Source organism: Bombus fervidus, chromosome 9 (genome assembly GCF_041682495.2).
Source record: "Bombus fervidus isolate BK054 chromosome 9, iyBomFerv1, whole genome shotgun sequence".
NCBI lineage: Eukaryota > Metazoa > Arthropoda > Insecta > Hymenoptera > Apidae > Bombus > Bombus fervidus.
Window position 1 is genome coordinate 11,954,655 of NC_091525.1, and position 25,216 is coordinate 11,979,870.

Genomic DNA, 25,216 nt, shown 5'->3' on the forward strand with positions numbered 1-25,216 from the left:
GTGACTTTCTATTAATTACACTCATTTAAATTTTTATTATTGTGAACATGTAAATGTTATGATCTTCACGAGGGCCACGCAATAATGAAACTGATCGAGTCTGTTCTCTAAACACATTAAAACACTCGCTTGTGCACCTTCACCTAATTTCGTGTCCTTGACAGTTATTCTTCGAGGGAATTGCAGACCTTTTCCTTTTACTTCCACATTGATATAAATATAAAAGCGAAAGAAATGTTTTCTTTACAGAATGGAATAAATGTATTACTTATACGGAAACATTTACGTTTTAATAACGAACGCCTTATTAATAATAATTAATTATTATATATATAACCTGTATTGATGCGTAAACGCTGACATAAATATTATACTTTGGTTACCATAATAAACGAGCTTGTAACTGATGAAGTGTTACGTTACATGACATTCTCCAGTCTCTGATACCAGTATAAACCAACGATATTGCCATCGTTTCATGGCATTAGTATACTTACGTTCTAGACCCCTTAAGGGTGTCTTATCTCAATATGCATCATTTATTATTCCTATTGCTTGGAAGCCTCGTATTATTTAAATTGGACAGTTGCTTACAACGATTTGTCATCTGAACAAACACATCGAGCAGCTTAGGAAGCTGCTTGTAAGATAGGTTAGGACGATAAATCGTTAAATCAGCTATAACTTCAATTAAATTATGTACTGAACTCACAGAAAATACCTATTATAAAATTATAAAAGCTTTGTAACTTTTATTAGTGAAAGAATTACCACAGTCAACAAATTTATCTTTCAGTATAGAATTAAATAAACTGGGCGAATTCTTTATTTTCACTTCATATTTATTGTAAATTGTACACAAAATACAGGTCTCGCAAAAGGTATGTTGAATATAGAGATTCACGGAAATAAAACATAATGTTGACAAAAGAAAATATAAAAAAGTGTTCAAAAAGTACTGGTCTTACATAGTAATTGGGTGACACATAGCAATTTCTAATTTAAGATATCAAATTTTTGAACTGTTAAATAACAAAAGATACGATAATATCAAAGTGTGGAATGTATTCTAAAAATATTAAAATACTTTCAAGAAATAAATCATGTTTTAACTATTTTAACTAAAAATATCTTAATTCTAGCTTCAAACATTATAACTAAGTGGTTCTTCTTTTGCATAATGAGTGGCAGTTTCTTTCTTTTTTTTTTTTTTTTTTTCGAGCTGATATTATACCTTCTTCAATTAATGTGGCTTTAACTAATGGTAATTGCACATTGTAGATTCCACACTCCAGATCACGCTTAATAATTTTTGTTTTAATACAGCTATCGGGAGGAACTAATTCTGAGATTCATTTTTCTATTTACTCAGCAGCTCTTTTACGTTTGAGAAATCGACATATCATATTATTAACGGTTTCTCCATCAGAAAATTTCAGATATACACCTTCTATAGAAGGTATACCATCATACGTACATAACAGAGGAACTTTAGTTGCTACTATGTGAGCCAGATATTCATCTATTTCTTTTATCAGAGGAATATTTCTAGGAACATCTCTTAGTATGACCTTTGTCATACAATATTGGAGCTTTTTTAAAAATCGGATTAATAAATTAAATAGATATAAATACTTCTAAACTACATTATCATACATATATTAAATTATAACCCACCTCCTTCAAATTATCAGGTAAAATCTTAAGCTTCTTCTTATTTGTAACTTCTTTTCTACCAAGATCAAGATATAAAATTGTAATATTATCATCTTCTACCCTAGTAACAAATGCACGATAATAATTTTTGTCAGCAGCCTCAGCTATTACCATATCCCCAATAGCTGGTGGTTTCCTTAAAAATGGAGCTTTAAGAAAAGAAAAAAAAAAAAGAAAATGATATTTTTATTTCACACGATCTTATACAAACTTAGTTTAATTCTTATTAAATGTTATCAACTATATTACGTACATTGTTCAGCGCATTTTGCAACAGTTTGCATAACACGGTTATAGTATTGCACACCTGCATTATTTATGGGACAAACAAACAGATGTATATGATTTCGATAACCAGTAACGATTACCTGAAAACATGGTTTTAATATAGAAATGATACTTTGACCGAAAGCAATAGTAAAGTAAATAAAATAATAGTAAAATAAAAACTATTTTTATCTAAATTAAAACCAAAAATCATACCTCAGTTTCATTATTCACTTCAGCACATGGCACTCCTATTTGTTCAGGCGTTGGAATCCAAGGCTTTACAGTAGCTTTTACGTTATCATTTGTATGAATTAATATTTCATATTCGCCTTGCTCCTTATTAAGTGTTTGGCCTGTTACGTGAAACTCATGTAGATCACCTTCCTAGAAGTTATAGTCGAGAAATTAAGAAACAATATACATTATATTTAACAGCATATTAAATATTACAGATCTTACTTCAAATTTATGCTCAGCATCAGTTACTTCACATAGTGCACCAAATGCACAAACATCTAAAGACATTTCATCGCATGTAGTAATGTTATTAATTGTCGCTATTATAGCTTCGTCTATAACAGCCATTCTTAGGTATGGTAGCTGAGATACAATATATCCCCTAACCCAATCTTCGTTCATTTTTTGACCATATATTAAATCTCCTACATCTGGTCTGAAATTTAACAATTTTACAAACTATATTAACGTTTAATTTGTTGAAACAATATGTAGCACATTGCTATTATTTACCTATGTTTTGGATTTTGAGGCTTTTCTATATTAGTTAACATGGCCATTAATTTATCAAAAATACCTTCTGCTTTATTAGGCAATAATGTAATACTGTATGTATTATTTTTTATTTCTGCCTGAATTTCGAGAGTACCCAAATCTCCAATGCTTAGAGTATTAACTATACTATCTTTCTTCCATGAAGGATATAATGCTTCATTGCTAGTGAATATTTCTGAGGTAAACACAGTTTCCTCGTCAACTTTTGCAATAGTTGAGGTATTTGGGTTTTGATCATTATTTGTCGGAATTACTTCGGATGTTGAGTTATCATTTTGACTTTGAACTTTAACATCAGTTACTTCGTTGGAATCAATCGATGTCATTTTTCCACGTATTATATCCTCGTATTTGAAATTTGTATATTTCTCACAAGCTTTTTGTGACAATCGAATTTTAGCACAAAATCTTGGAATATACTTGTATTAATCAATTTTAAGTTAAATTATTCCAAATCTATTTTGAAAATTTGCGAAAGGATCCAAAACGAACATCAAAAATTATCACCCACTCACGAATCTGAAAAAGGGAGGACAAGTGTTACCAGTATATGAACATTGTGAACCAGTATAAGCCTGTGGCTCATACTGGCGTAAATATCTTGTACTACACGAGGGTAAAAGCAATCGCGGCTAATTTAACTATACAGCAGCCTGGCCGAGGCAATGAACAAAGTTTATTTAACAAGTTTATTGATTAAACGTAGGAATTATTGATCAATAATAACTGTGTTAACTCTCCAATTTCGTATTCGCTTCCGTTACATAAGACATACATTTCGAAGAAATAAATCGCACGTTTTTTAATACTATAAACTTCAATTATATTAACGTTTACTGGCATTAGTTAATAACTATTTGCGTTGTTGGATAATGAATAAATCATAAACAATCATGTAAAATCCTAGCAGACGTTTTCTCGTGTTTGACGATTTGACGTTCGATTTGACGTTCGATTTGACGTGTTTTCCATCTACATCCAACACAAATGATATGACCATGAACACACCGAGGAATTGATGACAGTGAGACTTCCGGACAAACTGAGCATTCTAGAACTCGGCTCTAGATGAATTTAATAATTAATTTTCTAAAATATCGTAAAGTGCATCTAGCCAAACTTAAAGAATAATTCATTAATAATAAAGTAACTATTTAATATCAGAGTATACAGACCATTCCAGCTACTACAACAGCAAGTTTACAGGCCTCTTCCGGCAATGGTCCTTTCACAGCTATGACTTATTCTTTTTCTCCTTCGTTAATGTATCTGCAAATAAATAATTTTCAATCACATCCTTCATAATGATGGACTAAAGCCGGTATTTATATTATTGTTAATCCTATTAAATCCTTTCCATCGATAATAATTAAACAATCACCAGCTCTAACATTTAACAGACAAAATAAAATAGATCATTCCGTTGTTTCTCTTATTCTTAGCTATGTCCAACATGATCCTCTCAATTAAGACTTCCGGTTTCGATATGACTCATCCACGGATAACGATCCTATTTTGATTTTGTTAAATGAAATCCGCAAGATTTACCGATTATTTTCGTTTCTTTTTCTTTTTTTTATATATATATATATATTTTTCAATATTATACAAATTTCCCCCTTAAAGGCTGTATCGATTGACGTACTGTTTTCCTTCATATAAATCTTATCACCTGCAACTTCAGTTAAATGTTCCGAAAATTGATGCGACCCGAAATTGATCCTAACCAGGACCATACAATAATGAAACTGATCGAGTCTGTTCTCTAAACACATTAAAGCACTTCCTTCTGCACTCTCACCTAATTTCGTGTCCTTGACATTTATTCTTCGATGGAATTGCAGACCTTTTCCTTTTACTTCCACATTGATATAAATAAAAAATTCGAAAGAAATGTTTTCTTTACAGAATGGAATAAATGTATTACCTATACGGAAACATTTACGTTTTAATAACGAACGCCTTATTAATGATAATTAATTATTATATATATAACCTGTATTGATGCGTAAACGCTGACATAAGTATTATACTTTGGTTACCATAATAAACGAGCTTGTAACTGATGAGATGTTATATTACATGACATTTTCCAGTCTCTGATACAAGTATAAATCGACGATATTGCTATCCTTTCATGGCATTAGTATACTTACGTTGTAGACCCCCTTAAGGGTGTCTTATCTCAACATGCATCATTTATTATTCCTATTGCTTGGAAGCCTCGTATTATTTAAATCGGACAGTTGCTTACAACGATTTGTTATCTGAACAAACACATCGAGCAGCTTAGGAAGCTGCTTGTAAGATAGGTTAGGACGATAAATCGTTAAATCAGCTATAACTTCAATTAAATTATGTACTGAACTCACAGAAAATACCTATTATAAAATTATAAAAGCTTTATAACTTTTATTATTGAAAGCATTACCACAGTCAACAAATTTATCTTTCAGTATAGAACTAACTGAAATGGGCGGACTCTTTATTTTCACTTCATATTTATTATAAGTTGTACACAAAATACAAGTCTAGCAAAAAGTATGTTGAATATAGAGATTCATGGAAATAAAACATAATATTGACAAAAGTAAATATAAAAAAAAAGTGTTCAAAAAGTACTGACCTTACATAGTAATTGAGTGACACATTGCAATTTCTAACTTAAGATATCAAATTTTTGAACTGTTAAATAACAGAAGGTACAATAATATCAAGGTGTGGAATGTCTTCTAAAAATATTAAAATACTTTCAAGAAAAAGATCATGTTTTAACTATTTCAACTAAAAATATTTTAATTCTAGCTTCAAACATTATAACTAATATGTTCACCTTTTGCGTAATCAGTTGCATTTTTCTTTTTTTTCTTTTCTTTGTTTTTTTTATTTTTTTTTTTTTTCCCGTGCTGATATTTTGACATTCTCCAATTAATTTGGCTTTAACCAATGATAATTCCACATTATATACGACACACAGATACGACATCACACTTAAAAATTTTTGTTTTTAATACAGCTATCGGGAGGAACTAATCCTGAGATTCTTTTTTCTATTTACTCAGAAGGTCGCTTGATTCTGTACGGTTCGAGAGTTTCCATTATCTTTCCATTAAGGGTTGATCCGTCAGGATATTTCAGATATACACCTTCTGTGGTAGGTAAACCATGAAATGAACATACCAAAGGAACTTCTCTTTCTATTAGGTCGTCCAGAAGTCTAACTATTGGCATGAACGGAGGGATATTTTCAGGGACATCTCGTAGATAGATTTTCGTAATAGAATATCCAAGCTATTTTAAAAATTAGATTAATAAATTAACTAGATTAAATAGATATAAATACTTTCAAAATACATTATCAAACATATATTAAATTATAACCCACCTTCTTCAAAAATTCAGGATAAACCCTAAGTGTCTTCTTATCTACAAATTCCCTATGGCCAAGGTCATGGTACATAATTTGCACTCTATAATCTTCTACCTGAGTAATATATCCACGATAATACTTGCCGTCAGGAGCCAGTGCTATTGCCGACTGCGCAACAGTTGGGTATTCTAATATTGGCGCTTTAGAAAAGAAAAAAATAAAGGTATTTCTATTTTATACGAGTTTATACAAAGTTAGTTTAATTCTTATCAAATGTTATTATCCTTATTACGTACATCTTTCAGCAATTTGTGCAACAGTATCCATAATAAAGTTATAGCGTGCCATACCCATAGCATCTGCGGGACGAACGTACAGAAATAAATGATTTCGATAACCAGTAATGATTACCTGAAAACATGGTTTTAATAAAGAAATGATACTTTGACCAAAAGCAATAGTAAAGTAAATAAAGTAATAGTAAAGTAATAACTATTTTGATCTAAATTAAAACGAAAAATCATACCTCACATTGATCAGGTACTTCACAACACGTTACTCCCATTTGTTCTACCATTGGAACCCAAGGCTTTAAAGTAGCTTTTACCTCATGATTTTTACTAATAATTTGTATAACAAATTCGTTTGGTTCCCCATTATCTGTTCGGCCCATTACTTTAAATTGAGCCCCATTACCTCCCTAGAAGTTATAGTTGAGAAATTAAGAAATAATATACATTATATTTAACAGCATATTAGATACTATAGATCCTACCACAAATTTATGTGTAGTATCAGATAATTCACATACTCCAGAATATGCATACATATCTGAAAGGGGTTTATCGCATGTAGAAATGTTAGTAACGGCCACTACTTTAGCTTCGTCGATCATAGCCAGTTTTAAGTGTGGTAGCGCACCTATAATATATCCCCTAATCCAATCTCCGTCATACCTTTTACCAAATACAAATTCTCCTATCTTTGGACTAAAAATTAATAATTTTACAAAGTATATTGACGTTTAATATGTTTAATTAATTTCTTTAAACAATGTATAGGATATCGCTATTATTTACCTACGATTTGACCATTCAGTACTTTCGGGGAGCGCTATATCCATTTCGTCTAATAAAATCTCATACTCCTCGTCTTTGCCCTCAGGCCATAATACAATACCATATACACCATCCCTTATTTCTGATTGAAATTCAAGGGCACCCGATTCTCCAACTTTTAGAATATTAACTATACTTTTATCTTTGCAGAAAGAGAATTTCGATGGATCGAAAGCGAATAAATCTGTCTTATCTATAGCTTCCTCAATATCTGAGAGATCTGGCATTTCTATCTCTCCAAGACAATTTGTATCATAATCTACGTCTGATGCTGAGCTATCACTCCCATAAGCAAGTTCATACTTGGAAGGTTCGAGGGAATCCAACGATGCCATTTTTACACGTATTATATCCACGTTTTTGAAATTTGTATATTTCTCACAAGTTTTTTGAGATGATCGAATTTTAGCACAAAATCTTGGAATATACTTGTATTAATCGATTTTAAGTTAAATTATTCCAAACCTATTTGCGAAAACATCCAAAAAGAATATAAAAAAAATTCAGTTACTTACGAACCCGAAAGAGGACAAAATAGGTGTGAGTATGATCAGCATACAAACATTCTGAACCAGTATAAGCCTGTGGCTCATACTGGCGTAAATATCTTGTACTACACGAGTGTAAAAGCAATCGCGGCTAATTTAACTATACAGCAGCCTGGCCGAGGCAATGAACAAAGTTTATTTAACAAGTTTATTGATTAAACGTAGGAATTATTGATCAATAATAACTGTGTTAACTCTCCAATTTCGTATTCGCTTCCGTTACATAAGACATACATTTCGAAGAAATAAATCGCACGTTTTTTAATACTATAAACTTCAATTATATTAACGTTTACTGGCATTAGTTAATAACTATTTGCGTTGTTGGATAATGAATAAATCATAAACAATCATGTAAAATCCTAGCAGACGTTTTCTCGTGTTTGACGATTTGACGTTCGATTTGACGTTCGATTTGACGTGTTTTCCATCTACATCCAACACAAATGATATGACCATGAACACACCGAGGAAATGATGACAGTAAAACTTCCGGACAAACTGAGCATTCTAGAACTCGGCTCTAGATGAATTTAATAATTAATTTTCTAAAATATCGTAAAGTGCATCTAGCCAAACTTAAAGAATAATTCATTAATAATAAAGTAACTATTTAATATCAGAGTATACAGACCATTCCAGCTACTACAACAGCAAGTTTGCAGGCCACTTCCGGCAATGGTCCTTTCACAGCTATGACTTATTCTTTTTCTCCTTCGTTAATATATCTGCAAATAAATAATTTTCAATCACATCCTTCATAATGATGGACTAAAGCCGGTATTTATATTATTGTTAATCCTATTAAATCCTTTCCATCGATAATAATTAAACAATCACCAGCTCTAACATTTAACAGATATAATAAAACAGATCATTCCGTTGTTTCTTTTATTCTTAGCTATGTCCAGCATGATCCTCTCAATTAAGACTTCCGGTTTCGATATGGCTTATCCACGGATAAGGATCCCACTTTGATCTTGTTAAATGAAATCCGCAAGATTTACCGATTATTTTCGTTTCTTTTATATATATATATATATATATATATATATATATATATATATATATTTCAATATTATACAAATTTCCCCCGTAAAGGCTGTATCGATTGACGTACTGTTTTCCGTCATATAAATCTTATCACCTGCAACTTCAGTTAAATGTTCCGAAATTGATGCGATCCGAAATTGATCCTAACCAGGACCATACAATAATGAAACTGATCGAGTCTGTTCTCCAAACACATTAAAGCACTTCCTTCTGCACTCTCACCTAATTTCGTGTCCTTGACATTTATTCTCCGAGGAAATTGCAGTTTTGACCTTTTCCTTTTACTTCCACATTGATATAAATAAAAAATTCGAAAGAAATGTTTTCTTTACAGAATGGAATAAATGTATTACCTATACGGAAACATTTACGTTTTAATAACGAACGCCTTATTAATGATAATTAATTATTATATATATAACCTGTATTGATGCGTAAACGCTGACATAAATATTATACTTTGGTTACCATAATAAACGAGCTTGTAACTGATGAAGTGTTACGTTACATGACATTCTCCAGTCTCTGATACCAGTATAAACCAACGATATTGCCATCCTTTCATGGCATTAGTATACTTACGTTGTAGACACCCTTAAGGGGGTCTTATCTCAACATACATCATTTATTATTCCTATTGCTTGGAAGCCTCGTATTATTTAAATTGGACAGTTGCTTACAACGATTTGTCATCTGAACAAACACATCGAGCAGCTTAGGAAGCTGCTTGTAAGATAGGTTAGGACGATAAATCGTTAAATCAGCTATAACTTCAATTAAATTATGTACTGAACTCACAGAAAATACCTATTATAAAATTATAAAAGCTTTATAACTTTTATTATTGAAAGCATTACCACAGTCAATAAATTTATCTTTCAGTATAGAATTAACTGAACTGGGCGAACTCTTTATTTTCACTTCATATTTATTATAAATTGTACACAAAATACAAGTCTCGCAAAAAGTATGTTGAATATAGAGATTCACGGAAATAAGATATAATATTGACAAAAGTAAATAAATAAAAAAAGTAAATAATGATAAAAAATGTGTTCAAAAAGTACTGATCTTACATAGTAATTGATTGACATATTGCAATTTCTAGTTTAAGATATCAAATTTTTGAATTGCTAAATAACAGAAGATACAATAATATCAAAGTGTGGAATGTCCTCTACAAATATTAAAATACTTTCAAGAAACAAATCATGTTTTAACTATTTTAACTAAAAATATCTCAATTCTAGCTTCAAACATTATAACTAAGTGGTTCTTCTTTTGCCTAATGAGTGGCAGTTTTTTTTTTTCAAGCTGATATACCTTCTTCAATTAATTTGGCTTTAACTAATGGTAATTGCACATTGTAGATTCCATACTCCAGATCACACTCAATAATTTTTATTTTAATACAACTATCAGGAACAACTAATAATGAGATTCATTTTTCTATTTACTCAGGAGGTTCCCAAGGTTTCGGCATGAGACAGTTACATATCATATTATTAACGCTTTCTCCGTCAGGATATTTCAGATATACACCGTCTGTGGTAGGTATACCATCATATATACATATCAGAGTAACTTTAGTTTTCACTAGGTTGTCCAGAATTTTAATTATTGGTATTAACGGAGGGATATCTGGAGGAACACCTTGTAGTTGAACTTTTGACATAGCATATCCAAGCTATTTTAAAAATTAGATTAATAGATTAAATAGATATAAATACTTTTAGGATATATGATCAAACATATATTAAATTGTAACCCACCTTCTTCAAATGATCAGGGAAAATCTTAAGTTTCTGCCTATCTACATATTCTGTACAACCAAGATCATGGTACATAACTTGCACTTTATCTTTTTTTACCTTAGCAACATATGCACGATAATATTTTCCATCAGCAGACTGAGCTAATACCGTATGCCCAAGAGCTGGTGATTCTTTTAAAAATGGTGCTTTAGAAAAGAAAGAAAAAGGTATTTCTATTTCACACGAGTTTATACAAAATTAGTTTAATTCTTATCAAATGTTATCAACCATATTGCATACATGTTTCAGCGCATTTTGCAACACTTTGCATAACATAGTTATAGCGTGCCAAACCTAGAGTATCTAAGGGACGAACATACAGATGTATATGATTTCGATAACCAGTAACGCATACCTGAAAAATTGGTTTTAATAAAGAAATGATACTTTGACAAAAGCAATACTACAGTAAATAAAATAATAGTAAAATAATAACTATTTTTTTCTAATTTAAAACCAAAAATCATACCTCAGATCCATTAGTCACATCAGCACATGGCACTCCCAATTGTTCCGGCATTGGAATCCAAGGCTTTACAGTAGCTTTTAACACAAAATCTCCTTTAAGAACTAATATTTCAAATCCGTCTTGTTCGTCATTATCTGTTTGGCCTGTTACTTTAAATTGAAACACTTCACCTTCCTACAAGTTATAGTTGAAACATTAAGAAGTAACATACATTATATTTAACAGCATATTAGATACTATAGATCTTACCTTAAATTTATGTGTAGCATCAGATAATTTACATATTCCAGAAAATGCATAAAGATCTGAAATAGGTTTATTGCATGTAGCAAGGTTAGTAACCATCACTAATCTAGCTTCGTCCATCATAGCCAATTTTAAGTATGGTAGCACAGATATAACATATCCCCTAATCCAATCTCCGTCCAACCTTTGACCAAATACTAAATCTCCTATACTTGGTCTAAAAATTAATAACTTTACAAAGTATATTATGGTTTAATTTGTTTAAATAATGTTTAGGATATTGCTATTATTTACCTACGATTTGACCATTGAGTAGCTTCCGGGATCACTGAAGCTAATTCGTCCAATAATCTATCGTAATCAGACTCTGCACTCTCAGGCCATAATGTAATACCATATACACCATTCCTTATTTCTGCCTGAAATTCGAGGGTACCCGCTTCTCCAACTTTAAGAATATTAACTATACTTTTTTCTTTGCAGAAAGAATATAATGCTGGATTGTAAGCGAATAAATCTGAAGAAACCACAGTTCCCTCATGAACTTTTGCAATAGTTGAGGTATTTGGATTTTGAATATTTGTCGGAATTACTTCGGATGTTGAGTTATCATTTTGACTTTGAACTTTAACATCAGTTACTTCGTTGGAATCAATCGATGCCATTTTTACACGTATTATATCCACGTATTTGAAATTTGTATATTTCTCACAAGTTTTTTAAGGTAATCGAATTTTAGCACAAAATCTTGGTATGTACTTGTATTAATCAATTTTAAGTTAAATTATTTCAAACCCATTCAGAAAATTTTCGAAAGGATCAAAAAAGAACATCAAAAATAATCACCTACTTGTTAATTTGAAAAAGGAGAACGTGTGTGACCAGTATACGAACATTCTGAACCAGCATAGGTCTGTGACTCACTCTACCGTAAGTATCTTGTACTACAAGTAAGGTAAAAGCTACCGCGTCGATTCTAACTATACAGCAGCCTGGCCGAGGCAATGAACAAAGTTTATTTAACAAGTTTATTGATCAAACGTAGGAATTATTAGTCAATAATAACTATGATCACTCTCAAATTTCGTATTCGCTTCCGTTACATAAGACATACATTTCGAAGAAATAAATCGCACGTTTTTTAATACTATAAACTTCGATTATATTAACGTTTACTGGCATTAGTTAATAACTATTTGCGTTGTTGGATAATGAATAAATCATAAACAATCATGTAAAATCCTAGCAGACGTTTTCTCGTGTTTGACGATTTGACGTTCGATTTGACGTTCGATTTGACGTGTTTTCCATCTACATCCAACACAAATGATATGACCATGAACACACCGAGGAATTGATGACAGTGAGACTTCCGGACAAACTGAGCATTCTAGAACTCGGCTCTAGATGAATTTAATAATTAATTTTCTAAAATATCGTAAAGTGCATCTAGCCGAACTTAAAGAATAATTCATTAATAATAAAGTAACTATTTAATATCAGAGTATACAGACCAATCCAGCTACTACAACAGCAAGTTTGCAGGCCTCTTCCGGCAATGGTCCTTTCACAGCTATGACTTATTCTTTTTCTCCTTCGTTAATATATCTGCAAATAAATAATTTTTAATCATATCCTTCATAATGATGGACTAAAGCCGGTATTTATATTATTGTTAATCCTATTAAATCCTTTCCATCGATAATAATTAAACAATCACCAGCTCTAACATTTAACAGATATAATAAAACAGATCATTCCGTTGTTTCTCTTATTCTTAGCTATGTCCAGCATGATCCTCTCAATTAAGACTTCCGGTTTCGATATGACTCATCCACGGATAACGATCCTATTTTGATTTTGTTAAATGAAATCCGCAAGATTTACCGATTATTTTCGTTTCTTTTTTTTTTTATATATATATATATATTTTTCAATATTATACAAATTTCCCCCTTAAAGGCTGTATCGATTGACGTACTGTTTTCCGTCATATAAATCTTATCACCTGCAACTTCAGTTAAATGTTCCGAAATTAATGCGACGGACATAGTTTTCCCGAGACTTTTTATTAATTACATTCATTTAAATTTTTAAACTATGAACATGTAAATGTATGATCCTTACCAGGACAGGATACAATAATGAAACTGATCGAGTCTGTTCTCTAAACACATTAAAGCACTTCCTTCTGCACTCTCACCTAATTTCGTGTCCTTGACATTTATTCTCCGAGGAAATTGCAGTTTTGACCTTTTCCTTTTACTTCCACATTGATATAAATATAAATCCGAAGGAAATGTTTTTTTACAGAATATTATATATGTGTTTCTTATACGGAAACCTTTGCGTTTTAATAACAAACGCCTTATTAATAATAATTAATTATTATATATATAAATATATTATTTATTCACATGTGTACATACAATAATCGCAAACACTTGTTTAATTCTATATTAATCAGATTAGTATCTATATATATGGATTTAAATGTTTGAAACAACTCCACACCATAGCAAGACCTTATATTGGAAAAGTTTACAAATGTGGTAATTATTTGTTTCTATCTAGCAATTAATAAGAACGCAATCCTTTACATACCGCTGACTTGGAAGATCGTACATCTGAATCATCAGTAACAAATTAAAAATATATTCTATACAAATTAAATGGAATGCACTTGATACATTTTGATAATAATTGATAAAATAATTCTTTCATGTTTTTGATGAATGATCACAAAATTTCTAATAAGTTACTGATATAATATATTGAGGCATTGATTTAATATATGTAAAGTAGTATGTGCAGTTGCTTTAAGTACTAACAAATCAGGATCTAAATTTAAACTTGAGTTCTCAATGGTTTGGGCTAATGCAAGATTATGCTTTTCTACTTTTCTTAATTGCTCCTGACAATTGGCAAATGCATCTAAAACTTCCAGTTTGGCAACTGGATTTCTGTTGGAATTGGCAGAATGTTCTCTTGGAGGTAAAGGAGGATGACTACTAGCTATTGCTCTGGTATACATTTCTGTAACAGCTCGCAGTTTGTCAACCCATTCTTGACGAGCTCGGGCGTCTGTGGCTCTTAATTTTATCATATCACCTATATTGATGCATAAACTTTATGATAAGTATTGTACTTTCGTTACTATATTACACGAGCTTGTAAAGGGTGAGGTGTTATATTACATGACAAACTCTAAATACCTGTAGCAGAATTAACGGTGAAGGTATTAGAATCTTCATCACTAGGCGCAATCACTGCACCAGCTAAATATATCGAACATCGTGGCCGTTGATTTCGTTCGGATTCGCTTAGAAAATAGTGCAATTCTCCAGTCTCTGGTCTAAGTATAAACCAACGATATTGCCATCCTTTCATGGCATTAGTATACTTATGTAATAGACCCTCGTAAGGGTGTCTTATTTGAACATTCATCATTTATTATTTCTATTGCTTGAAAGTCTCGTATTATTTAAATCGGACAGTTGCTTACAGCGATCTGTCATCTGAACAGACACATCAAGGAGGTTAGTCAGCTGATTGTAAGATAGGTTAGGATGATAAATCGACAAATCAGCTATAACTTCATTTAAATTAGTTACTAAACTGACAATAAATACCAACTATAAAATTATAAAAAGTTTATAATTCTTATTAATGAAAAGATTACCACAGTCGACAAATTTATCTTTCAGTATAGAATTAACTATACTGGGCTAACTTTTTATTTTCACTTCATATTTATTATACATGGTACACAAAATACAAGTCTCGCAAAAGGTATGTTGAATATAGAGATTCGCGGAAATAAAACATAATATTGACAAAAGTAAATATAAAAAAAAGTGTTCAAGAAGTACTGATCTTACATAGTAATTGATTGACATATTGCAATTTCTAATTTAAGATATCAAATTTTTGAATTGCTAAATAACAGAAGGTATAATATCAAAATGTGGAATGTCTTCTACAAATATTAAAATACTTTCAAGAAACAAATCATGTTTTAACTATTTTAACTAAAAATATCTCAATTTTAGCTTCAAACATTATAACTAAGTGGTTCTATTTTTGCATAATGAGTTGCATATTTTTTTTGTCAAGCTGATATTAAACTATCTTCAATTAATTTGGCTTTAACCAATGGTAATTCCACATTATATACGACACACAGATACGACATCACGTTTAATAATTTTTGTTTTAATACAGATATCGGGAGCAACTAATTCTGAGATTCATTTTTTTTACATTTTAGCAGTTTCCTTAGATATCGGCTGCAATAATTTACTTATCATTTCATTGATGCTTTCTCCATCACGAAATTTCAGATATACACCATCTATGGAAGGGATATCATCAAATGTACATAACAGAGGAACTTTAGTTCCTACTAAATGAGCTAGATAATCACTCACTCCTTTCGTCGTACAGACATTTTTAGGAACATCTTTTAGTATGACTTTTGTTGTACAAGATCGGAGCTTTTTTTAAAAATTAGATTAATAGATTAAATAGATACAAATACTTTTAAACTAAATTATAATACATATATTAAATTATAATAACCTACCTGCTTCAAATTATCAGGTAAAATCTGAAGTTTCTTTATATCTATAGTTTTTGTATTACCAAAATCAACACATGAAACTACAACTCTATCATTTTGTATCTTAGTAACAATTACACGATAATAATTTTCATCAGCAAACTGAGCTATTACCATTTGCCCCACATCTGGCAGTTCTTTCAAAAATGGAGCTTTAGGAAAGAAAAAAAGAAAGTTTTTATTTTATAGAAGTTTATACAAAGTTAGTTTAATTCTTACTAAATCTTATTAACTATTTTACCTACCTGTCTGAGCGCATTTTGCAACATTTTGCATAACATGGTTATAGTGTTCCACTCCTGCAGTATCTAAGGGACGAACAAACAGACGTACATGACTTTGATAAGAAGTAAGACATACCTGAAAAAATGGTTTTCATGGAAAAATGATACTTTGTCCGGAAGCAATGGTGAAATAAATAAAATAATAGTAAAATAATAAATATTTTTAACTAAATTAAAATCAAGGATCATACCTCAGATTCAGTTTTCAAGAAAGCATACTGTAATCCTATTTGTTCACGCATTGGTACCCAAGGCTTTACAATAGCTCTTATCCTCCGATTAAAACCATTCATTCTATCAATTAATATTTCAAATTCGCCTTGTTTCTTATTATGTGTATGGCCTGCTACTTCAAAGCTAAACGTATCACCATCCTAGAAGTTATAATTGAGAAATTAGGAAGTAACATACATTATATTTAACAGCATATTAGATATTATAAATCTTACTTCAAATTTAAGTTTAGCATCAGACACTTCACAAATTGCACCAAATGCACAAATATCTAAAAAGATTTTATCGCATTTAGCAGTCTTATTAATTTTCACTATTTTAGCTTCCTCTATCATAGCCATTCTCATGGCTGGTTGGTTACTTATAAAATATCCCCTAAGCCAATCTCCGTCAGCTCTTCGACCACACATTAAATCTCCTACATTTGGTCTGAAAGTGAATAATTTTACAAACTATATTAACGTTTAATTTGTTGAAATAATGTATAGCATATTGTTAGTATTTACATATGAGTTGAAGATTTTGACATTTGCGAGCACCTCCTAGGCAAATCGATTACTAATTTTCCATAATCAAGTTCTGAACTATTAGGCAATAATGTAACACCATATGTATTTTTCTTTATTTCTGTCTGAATTTCGATAGTACCCTCTTCTCCAACAGTTAGAGTATTCACTATATTGCGTGCTTTGCAGAAAGGGAATAATGATTCATAGGTAGTGAATGTATTTGAAGGAGCGATGAAGTCAACATTCTCATTTTTAACTTCAACATCATCTACTTCATTGGAATCAACCGATATCATTTTTAAACGTATTATATCCACGTATTTGAAATTTGTATATTTCTCACAAGCTTTTTGAGATAATCGAATTTTAGCACAGAATCCTGGAATATTCTCGTATTTATCAATTTTAAGTTAAATTATTCCGAACCTATTTTGAAAATTTGCGAAAGAATCCAAAAAGAACATCAAAAATTATGACCCACTTACGAATGTGAAAAACATGTATGACCAGTATATAAAGATTGTGAACCAGCATAGGACGGTGGCTCATTCTAGCGTAAATACCATATATTACAGTAAGGTAAAAGCTACCGCGGCTAATTTAACTATACAGCAGCCTGGCCGATGCAATGAACAAAGTTTATTTAACAAGTTTATTGATTAAACGTAGGAATTATTGATCAATAATAACTGTGTTAACTCTCAAATTTCGTATTCGATTTTGTTACATAAGACATACATTTCGAAGAAATAAATCGCACGTTTTTTAATACTATAAACTTCGATTAAATTAACGTTTACTGGCATTAGTTAATAACTATTTGCGTTGTTGGATAATGAATAAATCATAAACAATCGTGTAAAATCCTAGCAGACGTTTTCTCGTGTTTGACGATTTGACGTCCGATTTGACGTGTTTACAATCTACATCCAACACAAATGATATGATCATGAGCACACTGAGGAATTGGTGGTAGTGAGATTTCCGGACAAACTGAACATTTTAGAACTTGGGTCTAGATGAATTTAATAATTAATTTTCTAAAATATCGTAAAGTGCATCTAGCCAAACTTAAAGAATAATTCATTAATAATAAAGTAACTATTTAATATCAGAGTATACAGACCATTCCAGCTACTACAACAGCAAGTTTGCAGGCCACTTCCGGCAATGGTCCTTTCACAGCTATGACTTATTCTTTTTCTCCTTCGTTAATATATCTGCAAATAAATAATTTTCAATCACATCCTTCATAATGATGGACTAAAGCCGGTATTTATATTATTGTTAATCCTATTAAATCCTTTCCATCGATAATAATTAAACAATCACCAGCTCTAACATTTAACAGATATAATAAAACAGATCATTCCGTTGTTTCTCTTATTCTTAGCTATGTCCAGCATGATCCTCTCAATTAAGACTTCCGGTTTCGATATGACTCATCCACGGATAACGATCCTATTTTGATTTTGTTAAATGAAATCCGCAAGATTTACCGATTATTTTCGTTTCTTTTTTTTATATATATATATATATTTTTCAATATTATACAAATTTCCCCCGTAAAGGCTGTATCGATTGACGTACTGTTTTCCGTCATATAAATCTTATCACCTGCAACTTCAGTTAAATGTTCCGAAATTGATGCGATTCGAAATTGATCCTAACCAGGACCATACAATAATGAAACTGATCGAGTCTGTTCTCCAAACACATTAAAGCACTTCCTTCTGCACTCTCACCTAATTTCGTGTCCTTGACATTTATTCTCCGAGGAAATTGCAGTTTTGACCTTTTCCTTTTACTTCCACATTGATATAAATAAAAAATTCGAAAGAAATGTTTTCTTTACAGAATGGAATAAATGTATTACCTATACGGAAACATTTACGTTTTAATAACGAACGCCTTATTAATGATAATTAATTATTATATATATAACCTGTATTGATGCGTAAACGCTGACATAAGTATTATACTTTGGTTACCATAATAAACGAGCTTGTAACTGATGAGGTGTTAAATTACATGACATTCTCCAGTCTCTGATACCAGTATAAACCAACGATATTGCCATCCTTTCATGGCATTAGTATACTTATGTAATGGACCCTCGTAAGGATGCCTTATTTGAACATTCATCATTTATTATTCCTATTGTTTGGAAGCCTCGTATTATTTAAATCGGACAGTTGCTTAGAATGATCTGTCATCTGAACGGACCCATCGAGCAGCTTAGGAAGCTGCTTGTAAGATAGGTTAGGACGATAAATCGTTAAATCAGCTATAACTTCAATTAAATTATGTACTGAACTCACAGAAAATACCTATTATAAAATTATAAAAGCTTTGTAACTTTTATTAGTGAAAGAATTACCACAGTCAACAAATTTATCTTTCAGTATAGAATTAAATAAACTGGGCGAATTCTTTATTTTCAATTCATATTTATTATAAATTGTACACAAAATACATGTCTCGCAAAAGGTATGTTGAATATAGAGATTCACGGAAATAAAACATAATGTTGACAAAAGTAAATATAAAAAAAAGTGTTGAAAAAGTACTGATCTTACATAGTAATTGATTGAAATATTGCAATTTCTAATTTAAGATATCAAATTTTTGAATTGCTAAATAACAGAAGGTACAATAATATCAAAATGTGGAATGTCTTCTACAAATATTAAAATACTTTCAAGAAACAAATCATGTTTTAACTATTTTAACTAAAAATATCTCAATTTTAGCTTTAAACATTATAACTAAGAGGTTCTTCTTTTACATAATGAGTTGCATTTTTTTTTTCAAGCTGATATTAAACCTTCTTCAATTAATTTGGCTTTAACTAATGGTAATTCCACATTGTACATTCCACACTCCAGATCGCGCTCAATAATTTTTATCTTAATACAACTATCAGGAACAACTAATTCTGAGATTCGTTTTTCGATTTGGGAAGAATATCGTCCATTGCTATCAGTAGGTGCGATATCTGTGAAATCATGTTAAAAAAAAAAAAAACTGTAACTGTATAATAATTAAACAGTAAAATAATGATTGAAATATACATAATAGTAAACATTGTACGTACTAATAATGTTACAAATGTTTGCAAGCGTATCTGGTGTTGTAAAATCTTTGGGCATAAGCCGTAAGTCTTTATGACTGACAAACTCCGTATTTCCAAAATCGACAAAAAACACGGCACATGTTGTATGTGTGTAACTACGATTTATACATATAGCACGATACCACCCATTATCATAAAGTGCGAGACATAACTCATTATCGCGAGGAATATAGTAATCAGTTGTTTCGCAATATGCAGCCATCTGTAAAAGCGTTACATATATATATAAATTTATATTAAGCCAGAATATAAGATTATGAAATCGAAAATTACCTTCTTTGGCATTATGTCAAAAACATGAGTCATTAAATCATAATCTAAGAGACATATTGCGTATCTGTAACCATTTTCAATAGGATGCAATACAAGTGCTTCAATGATATCACCAACATTTCCCAAATCAACAGTATTTACATTCTCCGCCATATAACAGGTTTTATCTGCAAGGGGAATTAATATTAATTTTAAATGATATTATTTATTAAGAATACTTGTTATTCATTTCTTAATAATTACCTGCTTCAGCAGCCTCCTTAGATATCGGCTCGAGTAATTTACTTATCACTTTATTAATGTCTTCTCCATCATGAAATTTCAGATATACACCGTCTTTGGAAGGTATACCATCAAATGTACATAACAGAGGAACTTCAGTTCCTACTAAGTGAGCTAGATAATCATTTACTTCTTTCGTCATAGGAACATCTTTAGGAACATCTTTTAGTACGACTTTTGTTGTACAAGATCGGAGCTTTTTTTAAAAATTAGATTAATAGATTAAATAGATACAAATACTTTTAAACTATATTATAATACATATATTAAATTATAACCCACCTCCTTCAAATTATCAGATAAAATCTTAAGTTTCTTTATATTTGTAACTTCTGTATTACCAAAATCAACGTATGAAACTGTAATTTTATCATCTTGTATCTTAGTAACAATTGCACGATAATAATTTTCGTCAACAAACTGAGCTATTACCATTTGCCCCACAACTGGCAGTTCTTTTAAAAATGGAGCTTTAGAAAGTAAAAAGAAAAGTTTCTATTTTATACAAGTTTATACAAAGTTAGTTTAATTCTTACTAAATCTTATCAACTATTTTACATACATGTTTGAGCGCATTTTGCAACATTTTGCATAACGTGGTTATAGTGTTCCAAACCTGCTGTATCTAAGGAACGAACAAATAGAAGTATATGACTTCGATAAGAAGTAAGGTATACCTGAAAAAATGATTTTCATAAAAAAAATGATACTTTTTCCAAAAGCAATAATGAAATAAATAAAATAATAGTAGAATAATAACTATTTTTATTTAAATTAAAACCAAAAATCATACCTCAGATTCATTTTTTAATTCAGCATACTGTAATCCTTTTTGTTCAGGCATTGGTATCCAAGGTTTTACAGTAGCTTTTATCTTAACTTCTTCTTTAAAAATTTCTATTTCAATTCTGCGTTGCTCATTATTAACTGTCTGTCCTGTTACTTTAAATTCACATACATCACCTTCCTAGAAGTTATAATTGGGAGATTAGGAAGTAACATATATTATATTTAATAGCATATTAGATATTATAAATCTTACATTAAATTTATGTTTAGCATCAGTTATTTCACATATTACACCAAATGCATAAATATTTGAAAAGACTTTGTCGCATGTGACAGTCCTATTAATTGGCATTATTCTAGCTTCATCTATTATAGCCATTTTTAAAGATGGTTGCAGAGATAAAATATATCCCCTAAGCCAATCTCCGTCAGCTCTTTGACCACATATTAAATCTCCTACATTTGGTCTAAAAATTAATAATTTTACAAACTATATTAACGTTTAATTTGTTGAAATAATGTATAGTATATTGCTATTGTTTACCTATGATTTGAACATTCTGCTGCTTGCGTGCACATTGTAGGTAATTCGGCAACTAATTTTTCATAATGTGGTACTGCATTATTAGGCAATAATGTAATACCATAAGCATTATTCTTTATTTCTGCATGAATTTCTAGAATACCAATTTCTCCAACAGTTAGGACATTCACTATACTTTTTTCTTTGCATAAAGAATATAATGTTTTACTACTAGTGGATATTTCTGAAGAAACTATAGTTTCATCATCAACTTTTGCAATAGTTGAGGTATTTAGATTTCGATCATTATTTGTCTGAATTACTTCTGATGTTGATATATCATTCTCATTTTGAACTTCAACATTAATTACTTTGTTGGAATCGACTGATATCATTTTTACACTTATTATATCGTCATATTTGAAATTTTTATATTTCTCATAAGCTTTTTGAGATAATCGAATTTTAGCACAAAATCTTGGAATATTCTCATATTTACCAATTTTACGAAAATCATTTGTTTCAACAATTTCTTCATTACCATAATCTATATAGTGTACTTTTACTGGATTTAAACATGTAACTATACCTCTATGCCATACATTTTCATATTCTACAGCATAAATATTTCCAACTATTGGTTCCACCTTTTGTGCTTTTTGTGCTTCATGTTGTAACTCAGTCATTAATTTTGAAATAGCATCCTGATCTTCTACTTTTTGAACAAAACATTCACGATTTTGTTTTATAATTATTGTTACATCTTGAAATTCAGTTTTTGATAAAAATGTATTTTTAGAGAATGATATATCATTCTCCATCACTTGAATATCATTGGCACTAAAATTTTGCCATTTTTTATCGTTTTCCTGATCATTTACTTTTTGTGGACTTTTAGCCTTATTCTTGAAAATTTCTTCTCGATTTGGTTGTTTGTGTAAAGAGGACTTATTTCCTGTACAGTTTCTTGTTTCTTCTATTTCAATTGATTTTGTTACTGCATTCGTTTTTGGCCGCCGAAGAGGTAATTGAATATTAGAAACATTTCTGGGAGAACTTTGCTGCTCATCATTTGATTGTAGTACAGGCATAGAACGGATAGTCGTTACTAAAGCTCTAAAAATAAAATACCAAAATTTAAAAGTCCAGAAGTATTTTTGCCTTCTACTTGTATCATATATTTCTGAACTATCAACATGTAATACTATGAGAGAGTACATACGGGATAGCTTCACATTCAAGCTTATGTTTTGACCAATTAGTCACTTGGCAAGTTCTACTGCAATAAAAAGTATTGCATCTTTCACATGTATACTTTGTTTTTTTCAAACATACTTTGCATGTTCCAATTGCATCTTGGAACATGTCTTTGCCATATTCATATAGGCTCTATTACATCAAATCGTACATTATTAAATTATTATTGTAAAGAATATTTTTTCTTTATCTTCCATATTACCCTACTTACAGAAATACGTTTCTCATATACTTTATTAATGTGATTGTGTATTTCAGGATCAGGATCTGGGATTTCATACATTGTATAACCCCGACCAAGTGCAACACGTCTCTTACCATCTGGGGTAATAGTTAATTGTCCTCTAAAATATTTTCAATAAATATTAATTCATATAACAATATATGATGTATGTATATTTTACTTAACATTGAACAATACCTTGTCCACAATGTGTTCGTACTTGCATAAGGCTCTGCATTTTCATATGGATTATACGTATATGGGTCAGAAGGATATGGATACAATAAATCACTATCTGCCGTATAAGTATATTTTGGTAATCCTGGATTTGGTTCCACATTTTTGAATACATCTAAGGGCCTGCTTCGTCCTCTTGTTTGTATCCTGCACATATTTATAAATTAATATTACATAACTTATATTACATAATTATGACAAAAACAATGACTATAAATATATACTTACAATTGCTTATCTGTTACTGTAACATTCATTATATTATGATTTTCATATTCTTCTGTAACATCTTTAGTAGAAAATGTTTTTGTATTTGCTACATCATTCCTAGCTCTTTCTTTAGCAAATGATATCTTCAGACGTAGTGGTGGTACATTATGTAAATCTTTTATAGCATTTTCAGCATTATGATATGCACCATAAGTAATATAAGCCCAATTAGCATTTGGGCGATAAAAATATCCTTTAACTTCTCCATAATGGTTGAAAATTTCTAATAAGCCTTGCTAAAATATTATAATCCATTTATAAAATATCTTATATCCAGATATTCACACAAATTATATACATTTTATTATTATTTTTAAATAAAATTTTTACAAATGTAACAAAAGTCTTAAAAGTATTTAAATCAGTAAGAAATCAATAATTTGTACATACTAGTAATTATAAAAAAGTTATTAATAATTTTACATACCTTATTTAGTTCTCCAGGTAAATCATTTACGTATAACGTAAATTCCTCACTAAAAACAAAATTGCTGCAATTTATATATGTAAAAAAGATATAGAAATTTACAATATCAATAAAAATTATTTGATTATTGTTTAAAAATGTATACACGTGACATATAATAATCATGTAAAAATAAGTAATATAATAATATAATAAAAAAACAAAATATAGGAGAACGTTTAAATAAATTTTAGATAATTGATTTCGATGTTAATTGTTAAAAATATTTTAATCTTACTCATTAGACGATTTGTTTTCTGTCAATTTATCAACTTCGTGAAATGCCATCGTTTTATTTTTAATATTGCTTAATCAATTATAGGTACATTTATAAAAATGTATAGGCGTATTAGATTTTATAAACGTGATTTATAAATTAGATGAAAAATATTCAATTGCAAAAATCCAGAAATGTAGGTAGACAAAGAGAATTTCGAACAATCTATGCTACGACGTTATACGATATCTAGTATTACTTTTACATATATTAAAGTGCAATGAACAATTTACATCAAACAAATACAATGAACACGAAACTATAAGTTGTAAAATCAAAAAAATATATCTAATATATCAATTAGAAGTTTCAATTAAAAATTAGAAGTAAAGAAGCCGTAATAGATTTATTTTGTTACAATAAAATAAATTTATTGTTGATTCTATGTATTTCGATTATATTTGAATTAGCACGTGTCTTTAAATTAATCCCTAATAAA

The 25,216-nt window shown here is 30.1% G+C and overlaps 5 protein-coding genes and 1 long non-coding RNA gene across 10 annotated transcripts; 1 reads left to right on the forward strand and 5 right to left on the reverse strand.

Moving 5' to 3' along the window:
* Positions 1-44: 44 nt before the first annotated feature.
* Positions 45-24,954, reverse strand: LOC139990618 (uncharacterized). Of its 3 annotated transcripts, none has more exons than XM_072010016.1 (15): positions 24,739-24,953; positions 24,462-24,510; positions 23,993-24,270; positions 23,726-23,911; positions 23,516-23,648; positions 23,270-23,436; positions 22,069-23,163; positions 21,778-21,991; positions 21,529-21,702; positions 21,298-21,412; positions 21,018-21,205; positions 20,697-20,931; positions 20,454-20,620; positions 20,142-20,382; positions 19,438-20,042 (listed from the first exon to the last, which is right to left on the reverse strand). In XM_072010016.1, exons 1-15 carry the CDS (start codon positions 24,786-24,788, stop codon positions 19,855-19,857), a joined length of 3,480 nt encoding a protein of 1,159 aa, XP_071866117.1. In that variant the 5' UTR covers positions 24,789-24,953; the 3' UTR covers positions 19,438-19,854. The 3 variants fall into 3 exon arrangements, with proteins under 3 accessions (XP_071866118.1, XP_071866117.1, XP_071866116.1); XM_072010015.1 differs by having other exon boundaries at positions 24,462-24,525; XM_072010017.1 differs by lacking the exons at positions 19,438-20,042; positions 20,142-20,382; positions 20,454-20,620 and adding an exon at positions 45-1,384 and having other exon boundaries at positions 20,718-20,931; positions 24,462-24,525; positions 24,739-24,954.
* Positions 5,263-7,818, reverse strand: LOC139990625 (uncharacterized). The gene is made up of 6 exons (XM_072010033.1): positions 7,228-7,818; positions 6,924-7,137; positions 6,675-6,848; positions 6,445-6,559; positions 6,164-6,348; positions 5,263-6,069 (listed from the first exon to the last, which is right to left on the reverse strand). The coding sequence occupies exons 1-6, from the start codon at positions 7,599-7,601 to the stop codon at positions 5,833-5,835; spliced, it is 1,299 nt and encodes a 432-aa protein (XP_071866134.1). The 5' UTR covers positions 7,602-7,818; the 3' UTR covers positions 5,263-5,832.
* LOC139990630 (uncharacterized) lies at positions 10,443-12,061 on the reverse strand. 3 transcript variants are annotated; one of them, XR_011800604.1, is made up of 5 exons: positions 11,691-12,061; positions 11,400-11,613; positions 11,151-11,324; positions 10,640-10,827; positions 10,443-10,554 (listed from the first exon to the last, which is right to left on the reverse strand). XR_011800604.1 is itself a non-coding variant. In XM_072010039.1 (4 exons), exons 1-4 carry the CDS (start codon positions 12,059-12,061, stop codon positions 10,905-10,907), a joined length of 891 nt encoding a protein of 296 aa, XP_071866140.1. In that variant the 3' UTR covers positions 10,843-10,904. The 3 variants fall into 3 exon arrangements, 2 of the variants coding, with proteins under 2 accessions (XP_071866140.1, XP_071866141.1); XM_072010039.1 differs by lacking the exons at positions 10,443-10,554; positions 10,640-10,827 and adding an exon at positions 10,843-11,036; XM_072010040.1 differs by lacking the exons at positions 10,443-10,554; positions 10,640-10,827 and adding an exon at positions 10,843-11,036 and having other exon boundaries at positions 11,118-11,324.
* On the reverse strand, positions 12,071-15,092 carry LOC139990638 (oxysterol-binding protein-related protein 11). The gene is made up of 2 exons (XM_072010050.1): positions 14,612-15,092; positions 12,071-14,507 (listed from the first exon to the last, which is right to left on the reverse strand). The coding sequence occupies exons 1-2, from the start codon at positions 14,844-14,846 to the stop codon at positions 14,155-14,157; spliced, it is 588 nt and encodes a 195-aa protein (XP_071866151.1). The 5' UTR covers positions 14,847-15,092; the 3' UTR covers positions 12,071-14,154.
* On the reverse strand, positions 15,496-17,535 carry LOC139990626 (tudor domain-containing protein 15-like). Its single transcript, XM_072010034.1, has 6 exons — positions 17,042-17,535; positions 16,751-16,964; positions 16,493-16,675; positions 16,263-16,377; positions 15,982-16,169; positions 15,496-15,892 (listed from the first exon to the last, which is right to left on the reverse strand). Exons 1-6 carry the CDS (start codon positions 17,338-17,340, stop codon positions 15,656-15,658), a joined length of 1,236 nt encoding a protein of 411 aa, XP_071866135.1. The 5' UTR covers positions 17,341-17,535; the 3' UTR covers positions 15,496-15,655.
* LOC139990642 (uncharacterized) lies at positions 21,131-23,833 on the forward strand. The gene is made up of 2 exons (XR_011800606.1): positions 21,131-21,226; positions 23,563-23,833. It is a non-coding gene; the product is annotated as an uncharacterized lncRNA (long non-coding RNA).
* Positions 24,955-25,216: the final 262 nt, after the last annotated feature.

Coding starts and splice junctions, on each gene's coding strand:
- LOC139990625 (XM_072010033.1), bottom strand. CDS start 7,601: ATGGCATCGTTGGATTCCCTCGAACCTTCCAAGTATGAACTTGCTTAT. Junction 6,560..6,674: donor AAGTACCTGATCAATGTGAG/GTATGATTTTTC, acceptor CCATGTTTTCAG/GTAATCATTACTGGTTATCG. Junction 6,349..6,444: donor TGCACAAATTGCTGAAAGAT/GTACGTAATAAG, acceptor TCTTTTCTAAAG/CGCCAATATTAGAATACCCA.
- LOC139990630 (XM_072010039.1), bottom strand. CDS start 12,061: ATGGCATCGATTGATTCCAACGAAGTAACTGATGTTAAAGTTCAAAGT. Junction 11,614..11,690: donor ACTCAATGGTCAAATCGTAG/GTAAATAATAGC, acceptor ATTAATTTTTAG/ACCAAGTATAGGAGATTTAG. Junction 11,325..11,399: donor ATGCTACACATAAATTTAAG/GTAAGATCTATA, acceptor TATAACTTGTAG/GAAGGTGAAGTGTTTCAATT.
- LOC139990638 (XM_072010050.1), bottom strand. CDS start 14,846: ATGATGAATGTTCAAATAAGACACCCTTACGAGGGTCTATTACATAAG. Junction 14,508..14,611: donor CACCGTTAATTCTGCTACAG/GTATTTAGAGTT, acceptor GCATCAATATAG/GTGATATGATAAAATTAAGA.
- LOC139990626 (XM_072010034.1), bottom strand. CDS start 17,340: ATGATATCGGTTGATTCCAATGAAGTAGATGATGTTGAAGTTAAAAAT. Junction 16,676..16,750: donor ATGCTAAACTTAAATTTGAA/GTAAGATTTATA, acceptor TATAACTTCTAG/GATGGTGATACGTTTAGCTT. Junction 15,893..15,981: donor TACCTGATAATTTGAAGCAG/GTAGGTTATTAT, acceptor TTTTAAAAAAAG/CTCCGATCTTGTACAACAAA.
- LOC139990618 (XM_072010015.1), bottom strand. CDS start 24,788: ATGGCATTTCACGAAGTTGATAAATTGACAGAAAACAAATCGTCTAAT. Junction 24,526..24,738: donor GAAAACAAATCGTCTAATGA/GTAAGATTAAAA, acceptor TATAAATTGCAG/CAATTTTGTTTTTAGTGAGG. Junction 21,703..21,777: donor ATGCTAAACATAAATTTAAT/GTAAGATTTATA, acceptor TATAACTTCTAG/GAAGGTGATGTATGTGAATT.